This window comes from Bactrocera oleae, chromosome 2 (genome assembly GCF_042242935.1).
Source record: "Bactrocera oleae isolate idBacOlea1 chromosome 2, idBacOlea1, whole genome shotgun sequence".
NCBI lineage: Eukaryota > Metazoa > Arthropoda > Insecta > Diptera > Tephritidae > Bactrocera > Bactrocera oleae.
The window spans coordinates 38841330-38864459 of NC_091536.1; the positions used below are offsets into that span (position 1 = coordinate 38841330).

General features: G+C 33.7%; 1 protein-coding gene across 30 annotated transcripts in view; it reads right to left on the reverse strand.

The window, feature by feature from the left end:
• 5PtaseI (inositol polyphosphate-5-phosphatase A) overlaps positions 1-23130 on the reverse strand; it is a 600945-nt gene that overhangs the window by 414083 nt on the left and 163732 nt on the right. For 29 of the 30 annotated variants that reach the window (XM_070113016.1, XM_070112999.1, XM_070112992.1 and 26 more), the window contains one exon: positions 18362-18517. The exons of the other annotated variant lie outside the window; for it this stretch is intronic. In XM_070113016.1, the coding sequence (XP_069969117.1) occupies positions 18362-18517 (156 nt within the window). The remainder of the gene's footprint in view (positions 1-18361; positions 18518-23130) is intronic. 30 annotated transcript variants of the gene reach the window in all.

Below are 23130 nucleotides of genomic sequence, written 5' to 3' on the forward strand. Positions count from 1 at the left end.
CATTAGTAAAAACGGTTTCGAATTTTGCTTTTACATATGTTCGAAAAGAGGAAAATCCAATCAGATTCTGCGACACGATGAAAAATTAGAATTGGGTTGCAATTTTGACAGCTACGCAAATCTATCAGGGATTCCACAACACACCTGTATATGATATTTTATCAAGAAGAATTAGTAAAATTTCATACATAAAATGCGCAACAACACCAACCAATTCAGTCAACTGCTAATTGCAGCATAGATAAAATGATCCGAAACTCCTCTCTTTGCCTTCTGAGAGAGATCATGAACTTTCAGTGCTGCCAAAGAAACCACGAGTTCATGAGCTACTGAACAGATGACAAGCAAAACAATGAATTACCACTAAGAATCCCGCAGAAATAAATTGCGAAATCAGTGGGTTATTTGTGAGATCAGATTTTTTAGTGACTTTTACGTGTGTTTCTAATCTTTATTTAAAGAGATTTAATATATTTTTTATTTTAAGAAAGAGCGGGTATTTTTTCGCAGAGTATTGGTTTGCTTAGCAGTACCAATTGTCAACGTATATACATATTTTGGTTAGAAATCCCAGCAAATGTTATGTAAACTTTGACTTCTGAATAAATTATCAAAAGATATTTATTTATAGTGTATAAAAAAAAGGTTCATGTTAAGGTTATTTAAAACTTAAAAAATCTCAAAACTTATTTCTTTCCTTAGTGGCACCACTGTCAAATGTTATAAAAAATGTGGACTTTGACAGCGCTCTCTCAAATCAAAGAGTTTCGGATCATTTTATCCATGAATTGCAGACTACTTTCACTGTTATTTCTGCGGGATTTTTAGTGGTAGTTCTGTTCAGTAGCTCATGAACTCCTGGTTTTTTTGGCAGCACTGAAAGTTCATGAGCTCTCTCAGAAGGCAAAGAGGGGAGTTTGGGATCATTTTATCTATGCCGTACGGTAGGATATCCGCGAAAATTGGATTTTTTCCGTAGAAACAAGTGATCTGAGAGTGAGAGAGCAATCTCGTGCAACGCAGGGTTGCCAATCTCGATATTTTGTAGTAATAAAAAAATGAACCTGAATAAATTTTAAATATTCTCAAAATAACTGAAAATCACAGTCGAATACACTTATTTATAAAAAGGTAAACTATTTTTAATAGTATTATAGTTTTGAGCTTTTACATTATGGCTCGTTTACCGCTCTTCGTTTGTGCGTGTTATAACAACAAGCAACATTAATTATCTGTCAACATGGAACCCATTTGTTCTTGTGCATATGACGAAAATTGTGTAAAAATAAAATGCTTATTTAAAGCAAATATTAAAATAATTAATATAAAATAAATATGTAGAAACATTGTAGTGAAGTGTAAGTGGATAAAAAGTGCATAATACGAAAGAAAAATTAACTATAACTCAAGAGATTGTAAGATAAAGTTTGTGAAATTTTCAACTTAAAATGCAAATATCTCGAAAACTAATAAGTTTCCGGCGGCTATAGTTATATATATTCTTTATCTGGAGAATCTCCTCTATCCTACCATATCCCTCTTAACCCTGAAATCGTGGGTTGGTATACTAAAGTTTCCCCGAAAAAAGTTAAGCTTTCTTTATGAAAGTACAATGTCTCGAAGGCACACATTCAGAATGTGGAAATGAAACGAAAACAACTTAAATTAGATTCGTGCCTGATCGCTGAAAACACAAACTTTTCAAAGCAAGTTCGACAAGTCGAATTCACTTTAGTAATGTGTATAATTTGCCATAACTTGGCATTTTTGTTAATTAACTATTTTCCCAAAATACTAATGACGTACTGTCCGAATTCCAAAAGTGTTTCATAGTTGGCTGAAATTTTAAACAAGCTGGAAACTACAAAATTTTCCCTAATTGTTGACGATAAGTCAAAAAAGTCACTTGTAATGCTCGTCAGGTATTTTAACAACTTAAAACGAAATATTCAGAACAGATTTTTGGGTTAATTGAACATGTAAACAGCGATGCAGATTCCATTTATAAAACAATAAAACATTTTTTTGAACATAATAGTATTCCGCAAAAAAATATGATGGCCTGGCCACCGCTGGTGCTACTGTTATGGCAGGCGAAATAAATGGTTTGCAGGCAAAGTTGAAACGAAATATCAAAATATTTTATTTCAAATGTTTCTGCCATTCCTTACATTTGTGTACAGCTTACGCTTGTAAGAAGCTGCCACTCGAAATAGGGATACTTGGTCGTAATATATATATAAGTTTTTTGCACATAGTCCGAAACGTATAAACGAATTTAAAGAATTTCAAGAATATTGTTACGTAAAACCACATAAAATGTTAGGTATTTGTCTTACAAGATAGCTTGCTTTGGAACAAGTTACTAACCGAATTGTAGAGCAATGGCATACATTACGCCTTTATTTCATATCTTGTTCTTTAGAATTGAATAGAATTCAACTTCCTCTTTTTTCATATATTCCTGAAATTGTTAATAACATTAACAAAAAGTTTCAGTCGAAAAAAGTTCGCTTGCCATATTTTTATGCATATATTGAAATTAATTTTAAATTGATATTGAGCAAATTTATTTATTGCATAGCATTTTTTATCATTCATCAACATTCTTGTCGATTTAAAATATTTTACAATTCAAAAATACTTTTCCATGGCTCGCTCTGCGTCGATATATGAATATTGTAATATAGCCATGCTTATACATAAACTTTTCGCATAAATCAATTAGTGTACATATTAACATACATATGTTGTATGTAGACAGATATACAAACATTACGCGCGCTTATTTTCGTTATGGAATTTCTTTATTCAGTCTTCGCGCTCAAAGCCCGCGATAAGAGCTATGCAATAATAATGTTATTAATATTGGGGCTCCGAATATTGAATAATTTAAAATTCCACATTTTTATTTGCCATTAAAAAAAATTGTCTCTTAAATATTATTATTTTTGAATAATCCTGCTGTCTCTTCAATTGATTTGTTCCGCTTGATATATGCGAAACGCCTAAAAGTATGCTAACTTTGAAGGCATAAGATTCATTTCCGTTATGGAATTTCTTGATTCAGTCCCCGAGCTCAAAGCCTGCGATAGCAGCTATGCAATAGCTTAAAAATTTATCTATATAACACCTACTTGACTTGTACAGTTGCAATAATTATTTGACAGTAGCATATATTTTTATTGGAATGAAGCAAATATTTATCTGCAAAATAGTTCTTTCACAGATGCAGAAAAATACGAAATTAAACTTTATATACGAAATGTTTACTTAGAGCTATTAAAGCAAATTCAAGAAAGCTTTTATTTTTCCAGAGATGACTTAAAAAACTTGTCTATTATAACTCCAAATAGGGTCTTGTCTAAGTCCGAAATCTGTATATCGTCTTTACTATCTCATTTTACTAACTGAAATGATAGCGATAATGATACAATAATTACGCAGTGGAAGTTGCTAAGATTTTCCAATATAAGCAGCGATATGGACATTGCAGAATTTCAGGAAAAAGTGTCTTGTTTCATGAATGGAATGGGAGAAAATTGTTTTAAAGAGCTTTCCAACTTTATAATGAATTTACTGTCTTAACAGAAAACTTTCTGATTGACTTTAATTAAAACAAACCGTAAAAATAAGATTGATTTCAAAACCATAAATAGCGTAATTCTATCAAAAGCTAAATTATGTAATTGGCGAAATGACCCAAATTATATATGGTCTGCTGAAACTATTTTTAATTCCATGTTTTGCCCATGTGCAATAAGTACAATACTTCTAAAGTAACGCTGTTGATATCTTGATCTCATTCTTATAAAATGCAAAAAAAAGTGATATGAATTTTTCGATCTTATGTGTATGTATTACACATGAAAGTTCAAAGTATGTGAATTTATCAAATGTTTATGTTTTTATATAACGGCTTAATAAGCTAATTTTAATCATTTTGTTAAATCTTGATATATAAAAAATAAGGAAGGGCTAAGTTCGAATGTAACCGAACGTTTTATACTCTCGCAAAGTCAAATGTATACTCGTTTTAGATTTCTTTGTGGATCTTGCCGTCTCGTTCTATGTTGACCGATATTTTCAGTACAAAGTCAACTATAGGCACTGGGGTCCACATATTCAGTAAACAGGAGCTTGCACAGTTTTAGTTCAATTTAGAAAATTTTTGGTCACAAGGTGGCATACTTTAAACGTATTATTCACGCAAAGTTTATATCTGTTTAATCATTGTTGCTTGATTTGCATACTGGAAAGTGAAAACATCAGATGGAATTTAAAATGCTGTTATATGGGAAATAGGCGTGGTTGTAATCCGATTTCGCCCACTTTCGTACTATAATATAGAAATATGAGAAGAATATTATTTACCGAATTTGGTTGAAATCGTTTAAGCAGATCCCAAGATATGGATTTTCACCTAAAAAAGGGCGGTGCCAAGCCCACTATCTAATTTTGATCGTGGTTCCTATAAAATCATTTTATATCATCCCAGAGATAAAATGTAATGTCTCTGGCTGTTTAGAGTTTGATTTAGCGCGCTTTTAGTAGTTTTTAACAGTACCGTTATATGGGGAGTATGCGGGGTTGTCACCCGATTTCACCCATTTTCACACCGTCCATAGAGATGCTAAAAACATTTGTTCCCAGTGAACTTTGTTATTATAGCTCTAGCAGTTTAGGAGATATGCACATTAAACCTATTAGGGGGCGGGGCGCCCACAAAAACAAAAAATTAAGGGGGCAGATGATACAAATAAGAGTCTTGTATATTATTGTGGAGCTTAGTTATGGAAATTTATTTGTTTTTACGATTACGCCCATCTTCAATACCGACCGTCTTACGGTGTCAAGAAACCTGTGTACCAAGTTCCATAAAGATATCTCAATGTTTACTCAAGTTACAGCTTGCACGGACGGACGGACAGACAGTCCCCCGGATTTCAACACGTCTCTTCATCCTGATCATTTATATATATATAACTATATATCTAACTCGATTAGTTTTAGGTGATACAAACAACCATTAGGTGAACAAAACTATTATACTCTGTAGCAACAAGTTGCGAGAGTATAAAAAAAATTCAGTGTCCGTGTGTATGTTTCGAATGAACTCAAAAACGAGTCAACTGTTAGTCATGAAAGTTGGCATATATATGTAATTGGTCAAACTTAAATGATATGATAGTTATTACTTAAATGAATGGTCGCAATATTAGATAATAAACTGATCATCAATGTTGTTTGTTGTTATTAATCGTCGGTTCCATAAGTCTGAAACAGATGGCGCCTTAAGCGAATTTTGTCATTTGCAACTCATAGATGGCGCCACACTTTAGTGTCATATATTTTCTTAGACCACACTCTATACATGTCTTATTTTGCTTATGCCACTTAATAGCTTAAACACAATACGGGCGACGACGAAAATTCGTAGTACTGGGCGACGTCGTCGGTGACAAGAACACACGATTGTATATGAAAATGGACACAATACGCGACGGCGAAAAATTTCTCCCACCATGACGATCCGCGGCGGCAAAAACGGCATCACCATATCAAAGAAAGAATATATTAAGTTCAATCCTAAGGAATTTCAAAAAAAATTAAGAAAATGTCTGCGTTGGCAACATTAAGATTGTTTATGTTTGGTTTCGTCATTTATTGTGATAAAAATTCTTAATATATAAAACTTCAGTGTCTGTGTGAATGATCCGAATGAACTCAAAAAGGAGTCGCCTTATATAAAAGGTGGCATATCCATGTGCTTGATCCAACTTAAATGATAGGATATTAATTACTTAAATTAATGGTCTCAATGTTTGATAATAAACTGATAATCAACGTTGATTGTTTTTATTAATCGTCAGATCCATAAGTTTGGAACAGAAGGCGCCTTAAACGAAATTCTTTACAGAGAAAACTTCAATTACTATTTTTAGGAAAATGCCACTCAAAAAATCTAACCTTAATACCCGCAGCAAAAAGACTCGATTTACACGTGTTGAAAGAGCTCATGAATCAATCGAACAGAGAGCAGAAAGAAATGCAGCTCAAAGAATTCGCACAGCTGAAATTCGTGCCGAGAATCACGAGCACAGTGTGACGGCAACAACACATAGATTCATTTAGAGAACAAAACCGAGAAAATCATCGGACCAACCGCGCTGTAACACGTGGATCATTTATTCGTCTTGCATTTAATTATGAAGCAGCCATCAATTACTCGGCTGATTCAAAAGTTACTATTGAGGCGATGAAAAAATATGCAATTATTGTCAGGCGTTAAAATTTCGCAATGAAAGACCCGGCAGGTGTTGCGCATCAGGAAAAGTTGTACTACTACTCCCAACTCCACCTGAACCTTTGAAATCCCTTCTTTCTGGCATTTCAAATGAATCAAAATTATTTTTGAAAAAAACGAAAATTTAATTCTTGCTTCCAAATGACGTCGTTTGGAGCATCCAAAGTTTGTGATTAGTCATCTGATGGTCGTAATTTTGAGACAACATTCATAATTCAAGGCCAGGTATACCATAAAATTGGTTCATTGATGCCAATGCCAAATGAAGAACCGAAATTTCTTCAGATCTATTTTATGGGCAATTGTGAAGAACGTGTAACAACTCGATTACAGTATAATTTCATTGAACAAGCAGAAGAGAGAGCAATTGTATTGTCATTAGAATTATTTTTGGAGAGCAGTTCAATTATTTAAAAGAGTGTCACCACAATTAAAAAGTGACAATTATCAAATTGTGATCAAAGCGGGCAAAGTACCTTTGGGAGAACACGCCGCATATTCAATGTACCAACCCTTGATGAAGTTGCTATTATGGTCGGTGATCCAGTTGACAACAGATCCATAAAAATTACACGCCGAGATAATTCAGTGAGTATAATTTCAGATTTACACCGTTCGTACGATGCACTCCAGTACCCACTGATATTCTGGCAAGGACAAGATGAATGTCATATCAACATTAAACATGTGTGATTCAGTCAATGGTAATAAATTAAATATTGTAAAAAAGTTAGTTCAATGAACTACTATGCGTATCGTATAGTGATTAGACATAATCAGCACAACTATATCCTACGATATCGTCTATTGTATCATCAATACGTTGTGGATATGTTTGCTAAGATTAAAAGCGAACGCTTGCGATTCATTCGGTTCAACCAAGCTAAACTACGATCAGAGGATTACATTCACTTACGAGATGCTTATGTTAGAAACGTCGATGGAAATTTAAATACCAATGAAATCGGCAGTGCTGTTATTTTACCTTCCAGCTGCATAGGTAGCTCACGAAACATGCAAGAATACATACAGGATGCAATGACTTAGGTACGTCATTAAGGTCATCCAGATTTGTTTATAACATTTACGTGTAATCCAAATTGGGAGGAAATCCTATCTTTACTATTACCAGGTCAACAATCAATACATCGTCGCGATATTACTGCACGATTGTTTAAACAAAGGTTGAAATCTTTGATTAATTTTATTGTAAAATATTCAGTTTTTGGCAAAACGTGTTCTTGGCTGTATTCAATTGACTGGCAGAAACGAGGCTTACCTCATGCTCACATTTTAATTTGGCTTGAAGATAAAATTCGTCAAGAAGAAATTGATCAAATTATTTCAACCGAAATTCCAGATTCTTCAATTGATCAAGAATTCTTTAATATTGCTACAAATCATATGATTAATGGACCGTGTGGAGCTTTTAACATGACATCACCATGCATGGAAAATGTAATAAAAATTTTCCTAAGAAATTCACAAACGATACCATTACTGACATTGATGGTTATCCATTGTATCGCTGCAAAAACGCTGACAATGGTGGTCATACATATAAAATGAGAACGTCAAATTCTAGCCAATTAGAAATTGACAATCAATGGGTGGTACCATACTCACCACTGCTCTCCAAAATGTACAATGCTCATAATAATGTTGAGCTTTGCAGTTCTGTCAAATCCATCAAGTAAATTTGCAAGTACGTTAATAAGGGCAGTGATTTTGCCAGATTTGGAGTACAAAATATAAACAAAAATGATGAAATAACACGCTACCAAATGGGCATACTTAGCTTTCCCATACACCACAGAGAACCTGCTATCCAACATCGTGCAGTGCACCTTGAAAGTGGACAACTCACTGAAGAAAATATCCTCCAAGGAGCATTTGAGTCAAGTCGCAAAAACATTATTATAAACCGATATTCCCATGCTATTTTACATGGAACACGTCAGCTAAAAAATGGGAATCACGTAAATAGGGAGAACCACATCCTTCAATTACAGGCATATTTAAAGCTAAGACACTCGGAAGACTTTATACTGTACATCCGAAACAACGTAAATGCTTTTTTCTGCGTTTATTGTTGGTGAATGTTTTTGGACCTATCTCTTTTCAATTTTTACGAACAGCCAAGTGTTTAGTACGTATAAACATGCATGTCACGCGTTGCAACTTTTTGAAGATGACAACCATTGGAATCTGACACTGGCTGATGTTGCTTTATCGCTTTCGCCAAGTAATATTCGTCAACTATTTGCCATTATTTTGACGACATGTTTTCCAACACAGTCATCTACATTGTGAGAAAAATATAAGAACTACATGACTGAAGATATACTCTACCGACATAAACAAATAAACCACTCTCCCAACTTAGACTTCACAGAAGATATGTATAACGAAGCATTAATAATGATTGAAGATTTATGTATTATGATCTCAAATTCATGACTTAGTCATTATTTTATTCCATCGCCTAATCGCCCAGCTACAGGCTTAGTGAATAGTGATTTGCAGCGAGAAGAACAATTTAATAATCGTGACTTAAATACATTTGTTATTAACAATGAACCATTATTAACTGACGAGCAGAATAACATATGCCATCGAATTATGTCGGCTGTTGATGCCAAACAAGGCGGTTTCTTCTATTTAGATGCACCAGGTGGGACTGGTAAAACATATTTGATATTTTTCATTCTTGCTAGTTGCATCATCAGGCATTGCTGCTACTTTGTTGGAGGTGGGCAGACGGCCCATTCTGCTTTCAAGCTACCATTTGATATTCATAACAATCCAAATGCAATGTGTACCATCAAAAAAAGAAGCGGAATGACAGTGTTACGGAAGACTTCGATCATAATTTGAGATGAGTGTAATATGGCTCATAAGCATTTGCTCGAAGCATTAAATAGGACTATGCAAGAATTAAACAGTAGTGACAGACTTTTCGGTGGTACTATTTTACTACTATCTGGTGATTTTCGGTAAACGTTGCCAATTATTCCTCACTCTACTTTTGCAGACGAAATTAATGCATGCCTTAAACAATCAATTTTATACCATGTTCGCACCGAATTGAAATCCTCTTGAAAACACAATTTGTGGATTGTGGAACCAAAGTCGTTTTGACCGACATTGTGTGTTTTCGATGAGTTTTCATTGACAGTTCACACATCCATTTGTTTACATTTGTTATGTACCCTACAAGAACAGTGACGGTCATCTGATGGGTAATATGACAGTCAAAGCTGACCATAAATCCGTCATAGATGAAAATTGTCAGTTATGACTGAAACGCTATCAGAAGTGAAAAATTCTTTTGCGCAGTAGATAATACAATTTTTATTTCTTTAATAAATTTCAAACTTTTAATCAAACCCATCAGCAGTTTCTTGTAGGGTATGTTTAGGCCAATTATGGAATGTAAACAAATTGTCAACTGACATTTAGGGCTGGCAAAATATGTATTCTAATAATATCGATTAAACTAGAGCAGGCACCGATTGTAATGAGTGGAATGTAAGTTTTCAAGGGGTTTTCAGCGAAAACTGTGTTTTCTTTTGACAGATTTTGTATGGATGAAAACACAAGTTTTCGTGTGAAAACCTCTTTTGTCTATGAAAACACGAATTTTGTGTCGATGGGAACATAGTATTATGGAGAAATGTTGAAACACTCAGACTGACAAAAAACATGCGAGTACAACTCCAAAATGATCCAACAGCACAAGAATTTTATAAGCAATTACTGAATCTTGGCAACAGTGAAATAGAATATCATCAAGACACGCAAGATTTAGATTGTCAGATAATTTCTGTACTGTCGTTCAAACTAAAAATGAACTGATAGAAAGTGTCTTCCCAGACATACTAAATAACTATTTAAATAATGACTGGCATCGTGCAATTTTGGCAGCTAAAAATACAGATACAACAATGATTATCAGGTGATTTAATGTCATTGAAGTCTATCGATGCTACTATAGAAGAAAACGAGGCAGTGAATTTCCCAATCGAATTTTTAAATTCTTTAGACATATCAGGAATGCCACCACACCATCTTCGATTGAAAATTGGATCACTGATTATTCTACTGCGGAATTTAAACCCTCCAAAACTATGCAACGGTACACGTTTGGTGATTAAAAAAATCACTGGAAACGTTATTGAAGCAACTATTTTGACAGGAAAGTTTAAAGGAGAAATCATTTTGTTACCACGTATTGGGATGATACCATCTGATTTTCACATACCATTTAAAAGACTACAGTTTCCCATTCGCTTAGCTTTCCCGATGACTATAAATAAAGGCCAAACAAAGTCTGTTTGCGGGTTAGAAGACCATCAAGTTTATTTGTATTAACAAAGGACCGATTGACCAAAAATATTGTACATCGATTGGCGCTTCATTTTGCAACAGCAATTTATTACAATTAAAGATATTTAGAGTCTATATATATCAAATAAAAATATTTAAAGTATTTATTAATTAAATGTTATAAAAATGTTATGTTAATTTGTGTTAAATTTTGTATTTTGCTAGCTCCAGGTTGGCCAGCGAGTGATCCTGTACGGTTTGGTGGCGATCGGGTATCCAAAAAAAAACTTGATTTTTTAATGTCAATGACATTTTTTTTACTGCTGATAGGTTATTATTTTTATTACACAATTCTGTTGACATATGCGACGTGTATATTTATGTTATCTAATTAAACATATTGGAGTATAATGAAATATAATGAATGATATTGAAGTATAAACAATATGACTATGATGAATATTTAATTTAAATAAAATTATCGCGAAGAGTGAGCCATTACTAACAGATGAACAAAATACTATTTCCAATCGGATTAGGCTAATTGTCAGATAATTTTAGCACTATTGTACATGGAAATATATATTCATTGGCAGTATATTCCCAGACAAACAAAATAATTATTTAAATCAAAACTGGTTCTGAAATCGGGCTGTATTGGCAGCAAAAAATGCCGAAAATAATTTCGATAATAATATTTTACCATATTAAACAGCTTACTCAAATATAATATATTTATACCTTAGCTACAGCAAGGCCGGGGTCTTCTGGTAAATATATGTTTTTGCAAAAAACCTGATATTTTTATTTTGGTTACTTTTTTACTTTTATGATTACTTTGATTGTGGTCGTGCCCATCCCTGCATATGACAAACGATCAGAAGATACTTTCGAAGTTGAGAGCGGCAGAGATTAATGACGTAATTTTTTTTAATTTTCTTAGCGACAACACTGGTGCTAAGGTTTTGCCTATCCCTGTTCACACATTATAGACACGGATTGTCACTAACACGCACAAAGGAAGAACGTAAAACGAGCACTTAATAAAAAAATAAGTAAATAGGTCGATTTATTGTATTAAATTTTCAATTGATATTACATATCAGTGCTATTTTATGCTTCTGTTGGTAAAATAACATTAGATTAGTTAGAGCTTTGAATAATTTTACATTTCACATATTAGTGGCAACAATAAAGCTGCCCATTGCCGTCGGAAAAACTAGAACTGGTTTTAATTTAGCCTGCTGCCGTGAAGTCAGCTGCTTATTAAATAACTGTGTCCTTAAGAACGAATGTATTTTAATTTTGGATGCTTGGCGCCGTCTATGTTTTCAGCACTTTACAATAGGATAAACCGACAGTGAAATAAATCTGCAATCTGTGAACTGAATACGTGGCTGCGGACGGAGGAGCATATTTTATGTATGAATATTTACTAATTCTTCTTGATAAAATGTTATATAGTGCCTTTTTTTAAAAACCAAATTGCCCAACTGTAATCTAGTTGTCACTCAACATGAAATAATAATAATAGCCCCGCTCGTTCGACCTCTGCACACAGATTGATTATTTTTGGTCGTTGGTTCGCTTTCTCACACAGTAAACACAATGTCATTTTAAGATGGTCGTTTAATTGTGGTCGTGCCCATACCTGCATATGACGAACGATCAGAAGTTAATTTCGAAGCTGAGAGCGGCAGAGATTAATGATGTAATTTTTTGCGAACAGAGAGAGAGTTCCTATTAAACGTGTAGGTGAAGCCAACATAGTTTTAAATGTGAATAACCAAAAGGTCGAAATCAATATTCGAAATGAGGAATATCTTCCCAGCCTTTGCGCTCTTGTTTTATCGGTGTGACAAATAACAAAGCATAACAAAAAGGTGGAGTTCGAAGGTAATGTATGTAAGGTTGCACCAAAATTCCAAATGGAAAAGCACTGACAACTATTGACAGTTTTGAGCTTTTTCATCGAAGGTTAGCACATACCGTGCACTCGCCGTAACATAAACTAATTAAAACCAAGCGAGTTCACGTTAGCGATAGTCAAATTCAAAGGCAAAATATCTGTAACCTTATACATACAGATGATTTAATTCATTAATTTTACACGCTTGAAAGTGAAAAGCTTTTATTATTGATATCAAGATACAGCACTGAACATTTTAAAAATGTATTTCAATCTTCACGAAAAATTGGAGCTAAAAAATACATATAGTCACTATGTTCGTTTGCTTACAATTTTTTTATATCAGTGGAGTCATCAACCCAAGGATCATCATTCCACTTTTCAACCATTGGTAGTGAAAATTCAAGTGTGTAAGATTCTTACGTGAGGACTCAAGTCCTGAAGGAGAATAACTGATGTTTGCATTAAAAAGTTTATTTCTGCATCCCATTATACTTAATGAAATGTTATAGGTCCTCCTCATTGAACTTTAAATATTTTTCCAGCATTGAATAAGAGTTTCTCTGCTGACCCGATCGAAAGCGGTAGATAACAGATTAACAGCATCTTTCAACGTTAACTTTTTCATTGATTCAAGGCGCCTTTTGCTGCTATTGCAGCCAATAAACTATTATGTAATAAAGTTTTGTTATTTGTGCCATTCTTGGTAAGTTCTTCTTATTTAGAAACCATTGGGAATACAATTCCTTAGCCTTTCCTTTTATACTATGTTCGCACCGAATTGAAATCCTCTTGAAAACACAATTTGTGGATTGTGGAACCAAAGTCATTCTGACCGACATTGTGTGTTTTCGATGAGTTTTTATTGAGAGTTCACACATTTATTTGTTTACATTTGTTATGTACTCTACAAGAACAGTGATGGTCATCTGATCGGTAATATGACAGTCAAAGCTGACCATAAATCCGCCATAGCTGAAAATTGTCAGAAGTAAAAATTTCTTTTGCGCAGTAGATAATATAATTTTTATTTCTTTAATAAATTTCAAACTTTTAATCAAAATTAGTTATAATAATATACTTAAAAATAAAAAGGAATGCAACAAAAAATATAATAAAGTATGAAAATATAAAAATAAATTTTCACTTGATGCCATCTCCTCCTCTCAATAGCTCTGCGTACGTCTTTCTCCAATCAGTGGATAGTTCTGAATTTAAAAATACAAATGTAAATTAACAGTACTGACATATCAAATGTGAGTGGTTGAACCCATCAGCAGTTCCTTGAAGGGTACGTTTAGGCCAATTATGGAATGTAAACAAATTGTCAACTGACATTTAGGGCTGGCAAAATATGTATTCTAATAATATCGATTAAACTAGAGCAGGCACCGATTATAATGAGTGGAATGTAAGTTTTCAAGGGGTTTTCAGCGAAAACTGTGTTTTTGTTTGACAGATTTTGTATGGATGAAAACACAAGTTTTCGCGTGAAAACCTCTTTTGTCTATAAAAACACGAATTTTGTGTCGGTGCGAACATAGTATTAGCATCAATCCGCTTACGGGGAAATTTCTCTCACGCATTCAAATGAACCATAATAAAAAACTCTTTTCCATAGATAGATCTCGGCTGATTTTAAAGTTTGTCTTTTTCCCAGTACTTTGTATTTGTTATTTACACATTTTAAAATGGCCTTCTAATAGCGCATATTTTATACTTAGCGACATTATATTTAATAGATAAGTTTATTTCATTCCCTTTTGCAAGCTTTCTAATATGTCTGCTTTTTCTTTTAACTGCAGGCATTTAGGTTTTTTTGAACTCCTCTTGATTGATTGATTTACCATTCTGCACAAGAAACAAAATCAAAGATTTTTGTTGGTTTAAGTTGATGATTTTTCAAGAAAGGTATTCGCAATACCGATTGTATACAAATGTATTTGAGAAATGTAAGTTAATTAAACGTGATCTTCGAATGGATAATTGTAATGCTGTTGCTACGCCATTAGATTTGTCGCAAAAACTAACTTTGGAAATGTGTCCACAAATCGAAGAAGCAAAGAAGGGGAAAAAAGTTCCATATATGGGAGCAATTGGTAGTATACTGTATGCACAACAAAATACTCGGCCTGATATCAGCTTCGCAGTCAATTTGCTGAGTCGTAAAGCTCATTGGCTCGCAGTGAAGAATAATATAAATCTGTCATCACTAAATTTCATTTTCATTTTACACTCATATGTATATCATTTTCAATGAAGTTAGTCGCAATCTTACATTGAAACTGCGTGTACATATCTCTGCTCAACAATTTTAAATTGTGATGTAGGTGTGAGAAGTATTCGTGGTTGTATTCCGATTTCGCCCATTTCCACAATGTAACATAAAAACATCACGGTAATGTTACGTACCAAATTTAGTGAAAATTGGTGAGTGATTCCACCTACAGGTTGTCGGTGCCCCACCCATTGGCCAATTTTGTGGTTTTTGAGATTAATATGTACATACATTTAACTATTAGGTGCGGGACAACGCCTAATTTTTAAAATCACTCTCTACTATGATCACCTGTACCAAATTACAGTTTTGTATCCTAATTTGGAGCTAAGACCCTATGGTTAATTGGTTTCTTTGTTTAAAAGAACCACGTGATCGGGCAAAAAATATAGCATACGAAAGCAAATGTAAATTTCCTCGGATGACTAAACCCGGTCAATGGATTTTTTTTTAGTTTAGTTGGTTCAAAATATATGTATGTCATCGAAAATATTTTTCTTTTATTTTCTCCCGGTTAATTCCATAAAATATTATTGTTGAAAAAACTACTCTGGCATTAGCACATATATGTACATATTTCTCAGCAATTGCGATAAACACTTGGTGGAATCTTTACTAAGCAAAGAGAAAGCGTAAGTGTTTAATTTGTATTTGACAATAACTTTGGAAACTATTGTAATTTTATTTTATTGTTAATATTTGTAGACTATAAGTGGTAAACGCTACGTAACCCATACAATTATGGATTAGCTTTAACTTTTATCTGAAGCTAAATGTAAGCCGAAGTCTGAGCTGTGCAAAAAGTATGGGTGCTCTCTTAGCACATTGAATAGAATTTTGTGAAATGAGTTCGAGATAAAGTTTAAATCCTTCCAATGTAAATTGTTAAGCGTGAACGGCATGGAACTCATATTGAAGTTGAACAGGCAACCATCTGGTGCTGGAGAAGACACATCAGTTGGCTCAATAATTGAATTGTTATTTTACCCCATCAACAGGTTGGTTATGACGCTGGCAACAGCGACAAGGAATTAAGCTTAGCTGACCATTCATACTGGTTTGTTCGGAACAGTGCCGGACTCCGAGTTAAACGTCCCGGCCGTCGTGGGCTTAGAAATAAGAAAAAGAAAATTTCTTAATAAACGGAATAAAAATACAACAATGTAGAAGGCCCACTCTGTATATTCTATTTCTACACTCTGTTTGAATGTATAGAATTCTGTAGTAATTTTGGCTCGAACGTCAGCTCATTACTTTCTTTCAACATTCAGTGAAACATAAGATAATTTTGTGCATTTGAAGCATAAATATTTACGAATATTACTCTGTGAAATGTCGAAACGAAAGTGTGTTTTCAACGATAATTTAAGAAAAAATATCCATGTTTCAAAATCACTTATGACGATTCCAACGTTCGTTGCGACAAATGTAATGCAACTTTCCTGCTTACTGCTGGTGGAGGCAATGATATTGAAAATCATTTGAAGAAAAAGAAGCATAAAGTGGCAGCAATTGCTTCTTTTCAAACTTAAATCATATCAGATTTTTTTATCGGAGAGAAACTAATTGATGAGAATCTCAGTTTCAGGTTTGTTATTCAAGAAATCATTTAAAAAAACAGCAGTTATCGTCCGATTCTAATTTTTTAGACTTTTATTTGTAGATCAAACATCGGCGCTACCAAAATATTTCGAACCTGTTTGTAAATGAAAAAAAGGTTCGTGTTCAAGAACAAAAAGTGAAGCGATAATAACCAATGTTTTGCATCATATGCATTAGAATGCCTCAAGTCTGATTTACAAAAAGCCTAATTCATTTGTTTGTCGACCGACGCTTCCAATCGCAAAGCAATCAAGAGGTTTCCTTCGTCATTCGTTATTTTCTCCATTGTCTGGAACGAATGTTAAAATAATTGAACTTTCACAAGAAATTTGTGAAACGTCAGATATGATTTTTTCATTGATTAAAATTTTGATTTGACTATAAATTGATCGCTTACTGTGGGGACAATGTGCCAATTAATTTCCGTCGCGTTGATCGGAAAAGTAAAGAAGACGTTTTTGCAAAATTAAAGAAATTAAAATCGAACATAGTTGGTGTGGGTTGTGCACCGCATGTCGTTGATATTTTATTAGAGAACATTGTTGTTCAGATATGAACATGTATACACATATACACATGTTTACCTCCATACCATTCGCACAAAAGCATTAAAGTCAATCTGCGAGATTTCTAAAGACGAAAACGATCAACAGGTTGGTTACTGCAAAACTCGGTTCATTGACTTGAGAGAAGCTTTGGGAAAATTCATTCGAATGTTAAAACTCTTGTAAACGTATTTCGACGACTTTCCTTCACCCCTCAGAAAAGCCAAATGTATCCGCCATTTTCTTAGTAACCGCCTATCGAAGCTCTGGTTCATTTTTGTTCATGAACAGGTGAAAATATATTTTTATTAACTGAAATCAATCTCATTAATTTTAGGTCATGACTTTCGAAGAAACAATAAATAAAATTGAAGGCGATGATATTCCAGCAGTTGTAATTTACAAACACAACATTTAATGAACAATTTGAAAACAATCAATCAACACAATTACTTTCCATTGCAAGTAAAAGCGGAACCTGAACAGAGAACCTGAAGAAAGAAAACTATGACTTGAAGCAATTTGAAGTAGAGGCGAAACAATTTCGAAGTAAATATTTCATTTTACACCTCAATTTTCGTTTTCTAATTTTTAGTCGTCTTCAATATGTCAATCAGGTGATTGCTACGAATATCTTGAGGTATTGACAACAGTTTGCTTATGTAAAACTATTTGGTTGGGTGCTACTCACTGATAAACTCGAGTGGGAAAAAATTGAGAAAACGTTTATTTTCCTCACAGAAAATAATGTTTTGAAAACATCAGACACTACTTTTGTGTTGCTCTTTTACCTATTATACGTCTCGATTTTCATTTCAATATGGCCACCTAGGATTTAGCTCAATAAAATACATGGAAAACAAAAATCATCAGATTCGAATCCGGCAGTAGATTTTCAAAATTTTGTTCTTCCAAATATATTATCAGAATACGAGGAAGCCGACTTTGCTTTAAAAATAATGTGATGCCTTTAAAATACTATTCAAATCGAAAAGCATTGATGGCAGCAGATACATGGACCGAAATTATACTTAATTTAGAAGAAGAAATGGCTGTTACAGAAACGAATCATTATTTTGTTTGCATATAATACAGCTTGTCACAAAAAAGGTCCAAAATTTAAAGCATATAAATCTACAGTTTTTGTCGGCAAATACCTCAGAAATAATCCAGCCCCTAGATCAGGGAATTATTCAGTTCTAGAAGCTCTAAAATATATACAAGAAAGTAATCTCCGAAGAAATCGTTCTGATCGGAACACTAAGCTGCCATGCAAACTGAACTATGAAAATCAAGTTCGTGTAAGGAATATTTTATATTTGTAAAGAGTATTATAGCTTTGATGCAACCGAAGTTAACGGTTTTTCTCGTTTTTTGTATAAGAAACTTACCCACTCTCCTCTGAATATATTTTGGTGATCAATATGATGATATTCTTTCTTTCCGATGGTCAATATATTTTTTCCATCTTCATCACGGTATTGCTCCTTTAAATTGTTTACATTCAGAGTTACTAAACGGTGCGCTGTCAGATTTCTTGTTAATGTCTGAAAAATTTTACAAAGTTGATTTATAAATGCTATATCTGTATATGCGGGGTGTGTTCAAAGGAAAAGGTGAATTTTGATTTTGCGTGGACTTTGTACATTCGATTTTGTTATTTTTTTTTTTATTATCGGTAAGCACATATGTTTATCATGTGCTTGAATTAGAGGCCAATTTCGATTAGAAGTTTTTTTTTTGACAACAGTTAGTCACGTTTTTGTGTGCTCTTCGAGTTTTGACTTTCGAAGGAAATGAATCAAATAATAAGTATTAAATTTTGCGTTGCAAAGTGCTCCAAGGCACTTGAAATGTTGACTGTGGCATTCGGTGAATTCACTTTGTCTCAAAAAAGTGTTTATAAATGGTAAAAGCAGAGAACTTAAAAGATCGAGAAGGTGCATGTCCGACAGCGAACATTTGTAAAATTTTATCGGTGAGTTCACCTCACACACAATAGAAACAAATAACATTTCTTGCTCTTATAACAGCGGTGAATCTGTACACGTATAGCTCTCTTGACATTCCCAAAGGTGACTATTGAAGAGAATATAATATGTACGCCAAACTGGGAATATTGATATGCCATTTGAAATATATTCCTTTTTATTGAACTATTATTTATTATTTTTTAAATTATTTTATGTTAATTCATTTTAACTTTATTATGAGAAATATATCAAAATACTTTTAAATTATTACTAATATAACAATATAATTTGATATATTTCTTAAAATAATTCATGTACTTGACACCATTATGGAGTCATAAAAGTACAGAATTGTGTTTTGCCGTCGTCATTTTCAAATCATGTGTACATCTAAAGAAATATGAAAAACAAATATTTGTAAATTTGTCTACAAACAACATATGCATGTAAATATGTACACTCATTACTTTATGTGAAATCTCCGTTGACACGGTCAACCAGTGATCGAAGCTCACGTTTTTTGTCACAACATTGTGTTGTTGGTACAAAATCCGAGATGTGCCGAAAAATAAACGAAAGCTCGCCGATTGTCCCCGCTTCCCTTGCCGCTCTAACAGTTTTGTCCACAAATCATCGTAAATATGTATGTTTATATATAAGCATTCATACATATTGACGCAGATTTTTGCAAGTCACTGAAAAATATTTTAGAATTGTAAAATATTTTAAATCGACAAAAGCTTTGTTGCCACTTGTTTATGTGTTTTGTGGTTGCAGGGTTGTCACTTTTCCCTTCTAGAGGAAACATAAAAAACTTGTTCAATTTATGATTTCTAGCTTTTGCCATCGTCGCGAAAAGTGGCTTGTAGGCAAGCGCATGCTCGGGGAGATGTGTAAGGCGTTTGCTTTTATGAATGAAACGACTTAGCTTATTACATGTGCGCCAGCGTTCATTAATGAAAATGTTGTTGTTGTGTGATTTACTACAAATTTAGGATTTGTCAATTTGGCTGCCATATTGATAGCGTCAGAAAGCTCATGCTATTTGAGAGAATTGTTGTTTTTGTATAACAATGTTTGTATTTTTTCTATTGGTTCACATACTTACATTTGTACGCATATATTAGGTCAAGTAAAAAGTTCAGTTTTTATCTAAGAGATGGCGTTGTCCATAGTACTAGTGTTACGTGCCGCATCATGTCATACTATACGGCGCTGAAAACGTGTTTATTCGCGCTAAAATTACTTTACAATTTTTCTTCGATCAAGGCGAAAAAGCTGCTAAAGCAGCTGAAAAAATTAATTTAGTTTATGGGCCCGATACTGTAAACGAACGTGTAACACAAAAGTGGTTTGCTAGGTTCCGTTCCGGTAATTTCGATGTCAAAGATGCACCACGAGTCGGGAGTCCTGTCGTCGGAAATTGCGATAAAATCATGAAAATAGTGGAAACAGACTTTCACTTGAGCACTTATTTAATTGCTGAGGAACTAGCCAGAAAATCTTTTGGAACCATTTGCATAACCTTGGATTCAAAAAGAAGCTCGATGTTTGGGTGCCACACGAACTAACGCAAAACAACATGATGGACCGAATTTCCATCTGCGAATCGCTGCTGAATCGCAACAAAATCGACCCGTTTCTGAAGCGGATTGTGACTGACGATGAAAAATGGCCCAAACCTGGCACCAAGTGATTATCATCTTTTCCTGTCCATGGCGAACGCGCTTAATGGTGAGAAGTTGGCCTCAAGAGAGGCCTGTGAAAGTTGGCGCTCCGAGTTTTTTGCCAATAGGGACGAAGCCTTCTACGAGAGGGGTATAATGAAGTTGGCATCTCGTTGGCAACAAGTTTACGAACAAAACGGCGCATATTTGACTTAAATCGGACAAATGTACACAAAGTTATCATCTTTTGAAAAATCAATTATATAACGAACGAACTTTTTACTTTACCTAATATTATATATGTATATATGTAGATTTGCGTATGCATTACTTATTTTGCAATGTCATACGCATATTTGTATATACATACTTACATATAAAACAGTGCGCTCACATGTATTTATTGATAAGTGATTATATCAAAAATTATATTCCTCCTTTGAGGATTGGAAAAAGCGTTAGCACAAAATGTATTATATCCGAGGGGCATTATTTTGAAGAGGCAAAATATATATTGATGTATAAATAAGTACTTAAAAAAAAAAATCAAAATTCACTTTTTCTTTTGAACACACCTCGTATGATTTTTGATTGTAATACTCTCTAAATGGGTTGCCAGAGTATAAAAGCTTTGTTTATCTAACGGTTGTTTGTTCCACTTAAACTAATCGATATGGATATTGAGTACAAATGCATTAGATACACAAGTGCACTTGATATTACCGAAGTAACCAGTGGCCTCTTACATTAACATTTTCATCAGTGTTGCCATTTGAAAAAATGTTGGGTACCAAAATTCCTACCAAATCTGTTTCAAAACTACCAAATTTCCTTATTATCAAAACATTGGGTTTTATTTCACTTCATATTTGGAAAAATATGTACATACATATAAACTTTAAAGGTTAATTAAATTTAGTTGCATGCACATCCTTCTTTTTCTTCAAGCCAATCGAATATTTTTAACCGCTTCCTACGAAATTTTTGCTTTAAAGATGAGGTGAACATTAATCGCTACAAAATATTGTCAAGTTGTCAAAATTCTATGTTAAGAAGAATTAAATAGGGCGTTCCGTTGGGCGGTGTTTTCTCCAAGCTACTGTTTAACTTCCTAATTGCGAGACTCCCTCAACTAGCAGAGGGAATTTCCATCAACTCATATGCAGATTATTGTACGATATTGGCGTCAGGCAATGGAATCGATGGCATGTGTTAGAAAGTAAACAGCTATGTCACGATTTTTTTCGCTTCTTCTCTGCAAGGAGCCTGACAATCTCCTCCATTAAAAAGGTGTCGAACACCTACATAGTGTGGCCTACATGCTTGCAACTTGAACTTTACCACCTAAGCGGTAATTAGATAACCGATACAACGCCATTATCAAGTTGTTAATTGACATGTTGAAAAACCCTAAGTATTAATTTACTTGACGCCGATATCATTCGTTTCGCTTGCTGCGGAAGTTTTAGGTACTTTATTGTTATGCACAAAAAACCAGTTAAAAATGTAATATTAGGAATTATTTAAAGTAAAACTAAGGTATGTACTTGTTCATGAGCCCATTTTCTTTAATTTGATGAATGAAATGAATGCTAACGATTGCAAAAAATTAAAATATATAACTTTTGAGCAGCTAAAAAAAACAAAATTTTACGTTGGCAACACTTTGAATACAGTTATCAAGTAGATACCGTTATTTTGGTCTGGTATTATTTGAGTATGGTCAAAATATATTCTTTGGTAAGCGAATTTATTTCGTGCTGTTGTAGTTTTTGAAGAAAATATTGGCATGAGAATAAAATTACTCGCGAAATAGGCAATTATTTCAAAAAAACACATACTACTATTCAATACATTATTGCTAAATTCAAATATGCCGGTGGAATTGGAGGACTTGAAGGTAGTTGAACGCACACAAAAATTGCACGCCCCATATAGAAAATAAAATTGCTCGGAGTGTAAAAGAACATCCCAAAATATCCGCTATCGCTTACGCCAAGGAGTTGGAGGAGCTGGAATTGCAGAAGTATATCGTAAAGACCAGAGAAATATTGCGAAACGTTTATTATATTTTAAAGAGAGAGAGAGTCTAAATTTAATTTATTAGAGTCTGATTTGTAAAGTGTAAGGCTGCATTGTGTGGTATGTGGTGCAATGGAAGCAAAAGAAATGCAGTGGTAACCTTATTTTCATCGAAGGAAATATGTGAATATTTATGTATATATAAATATATATATGTATATATATATATATATATGTAAGAATGGACCACTATGCAATATTAAAAAATAAATTGGCTAAACTCAATTTAAATGGTGGCTACTGTTTTATTCAGGATAACGACCCATTCTGGTTTAGCAGCTGGATCCTCCTCAATCCCATTAACCACCTGTGGGCTTATGTGGAGACAAATATACGATAGCGCAAAGTTAATAGAAACAAGTAAGGAAGGGCTAAGTTCGGATGTAACCGAACATTTTATACTCTCGCAAAGTCAAATGGTATACTCGTTTGAGATTT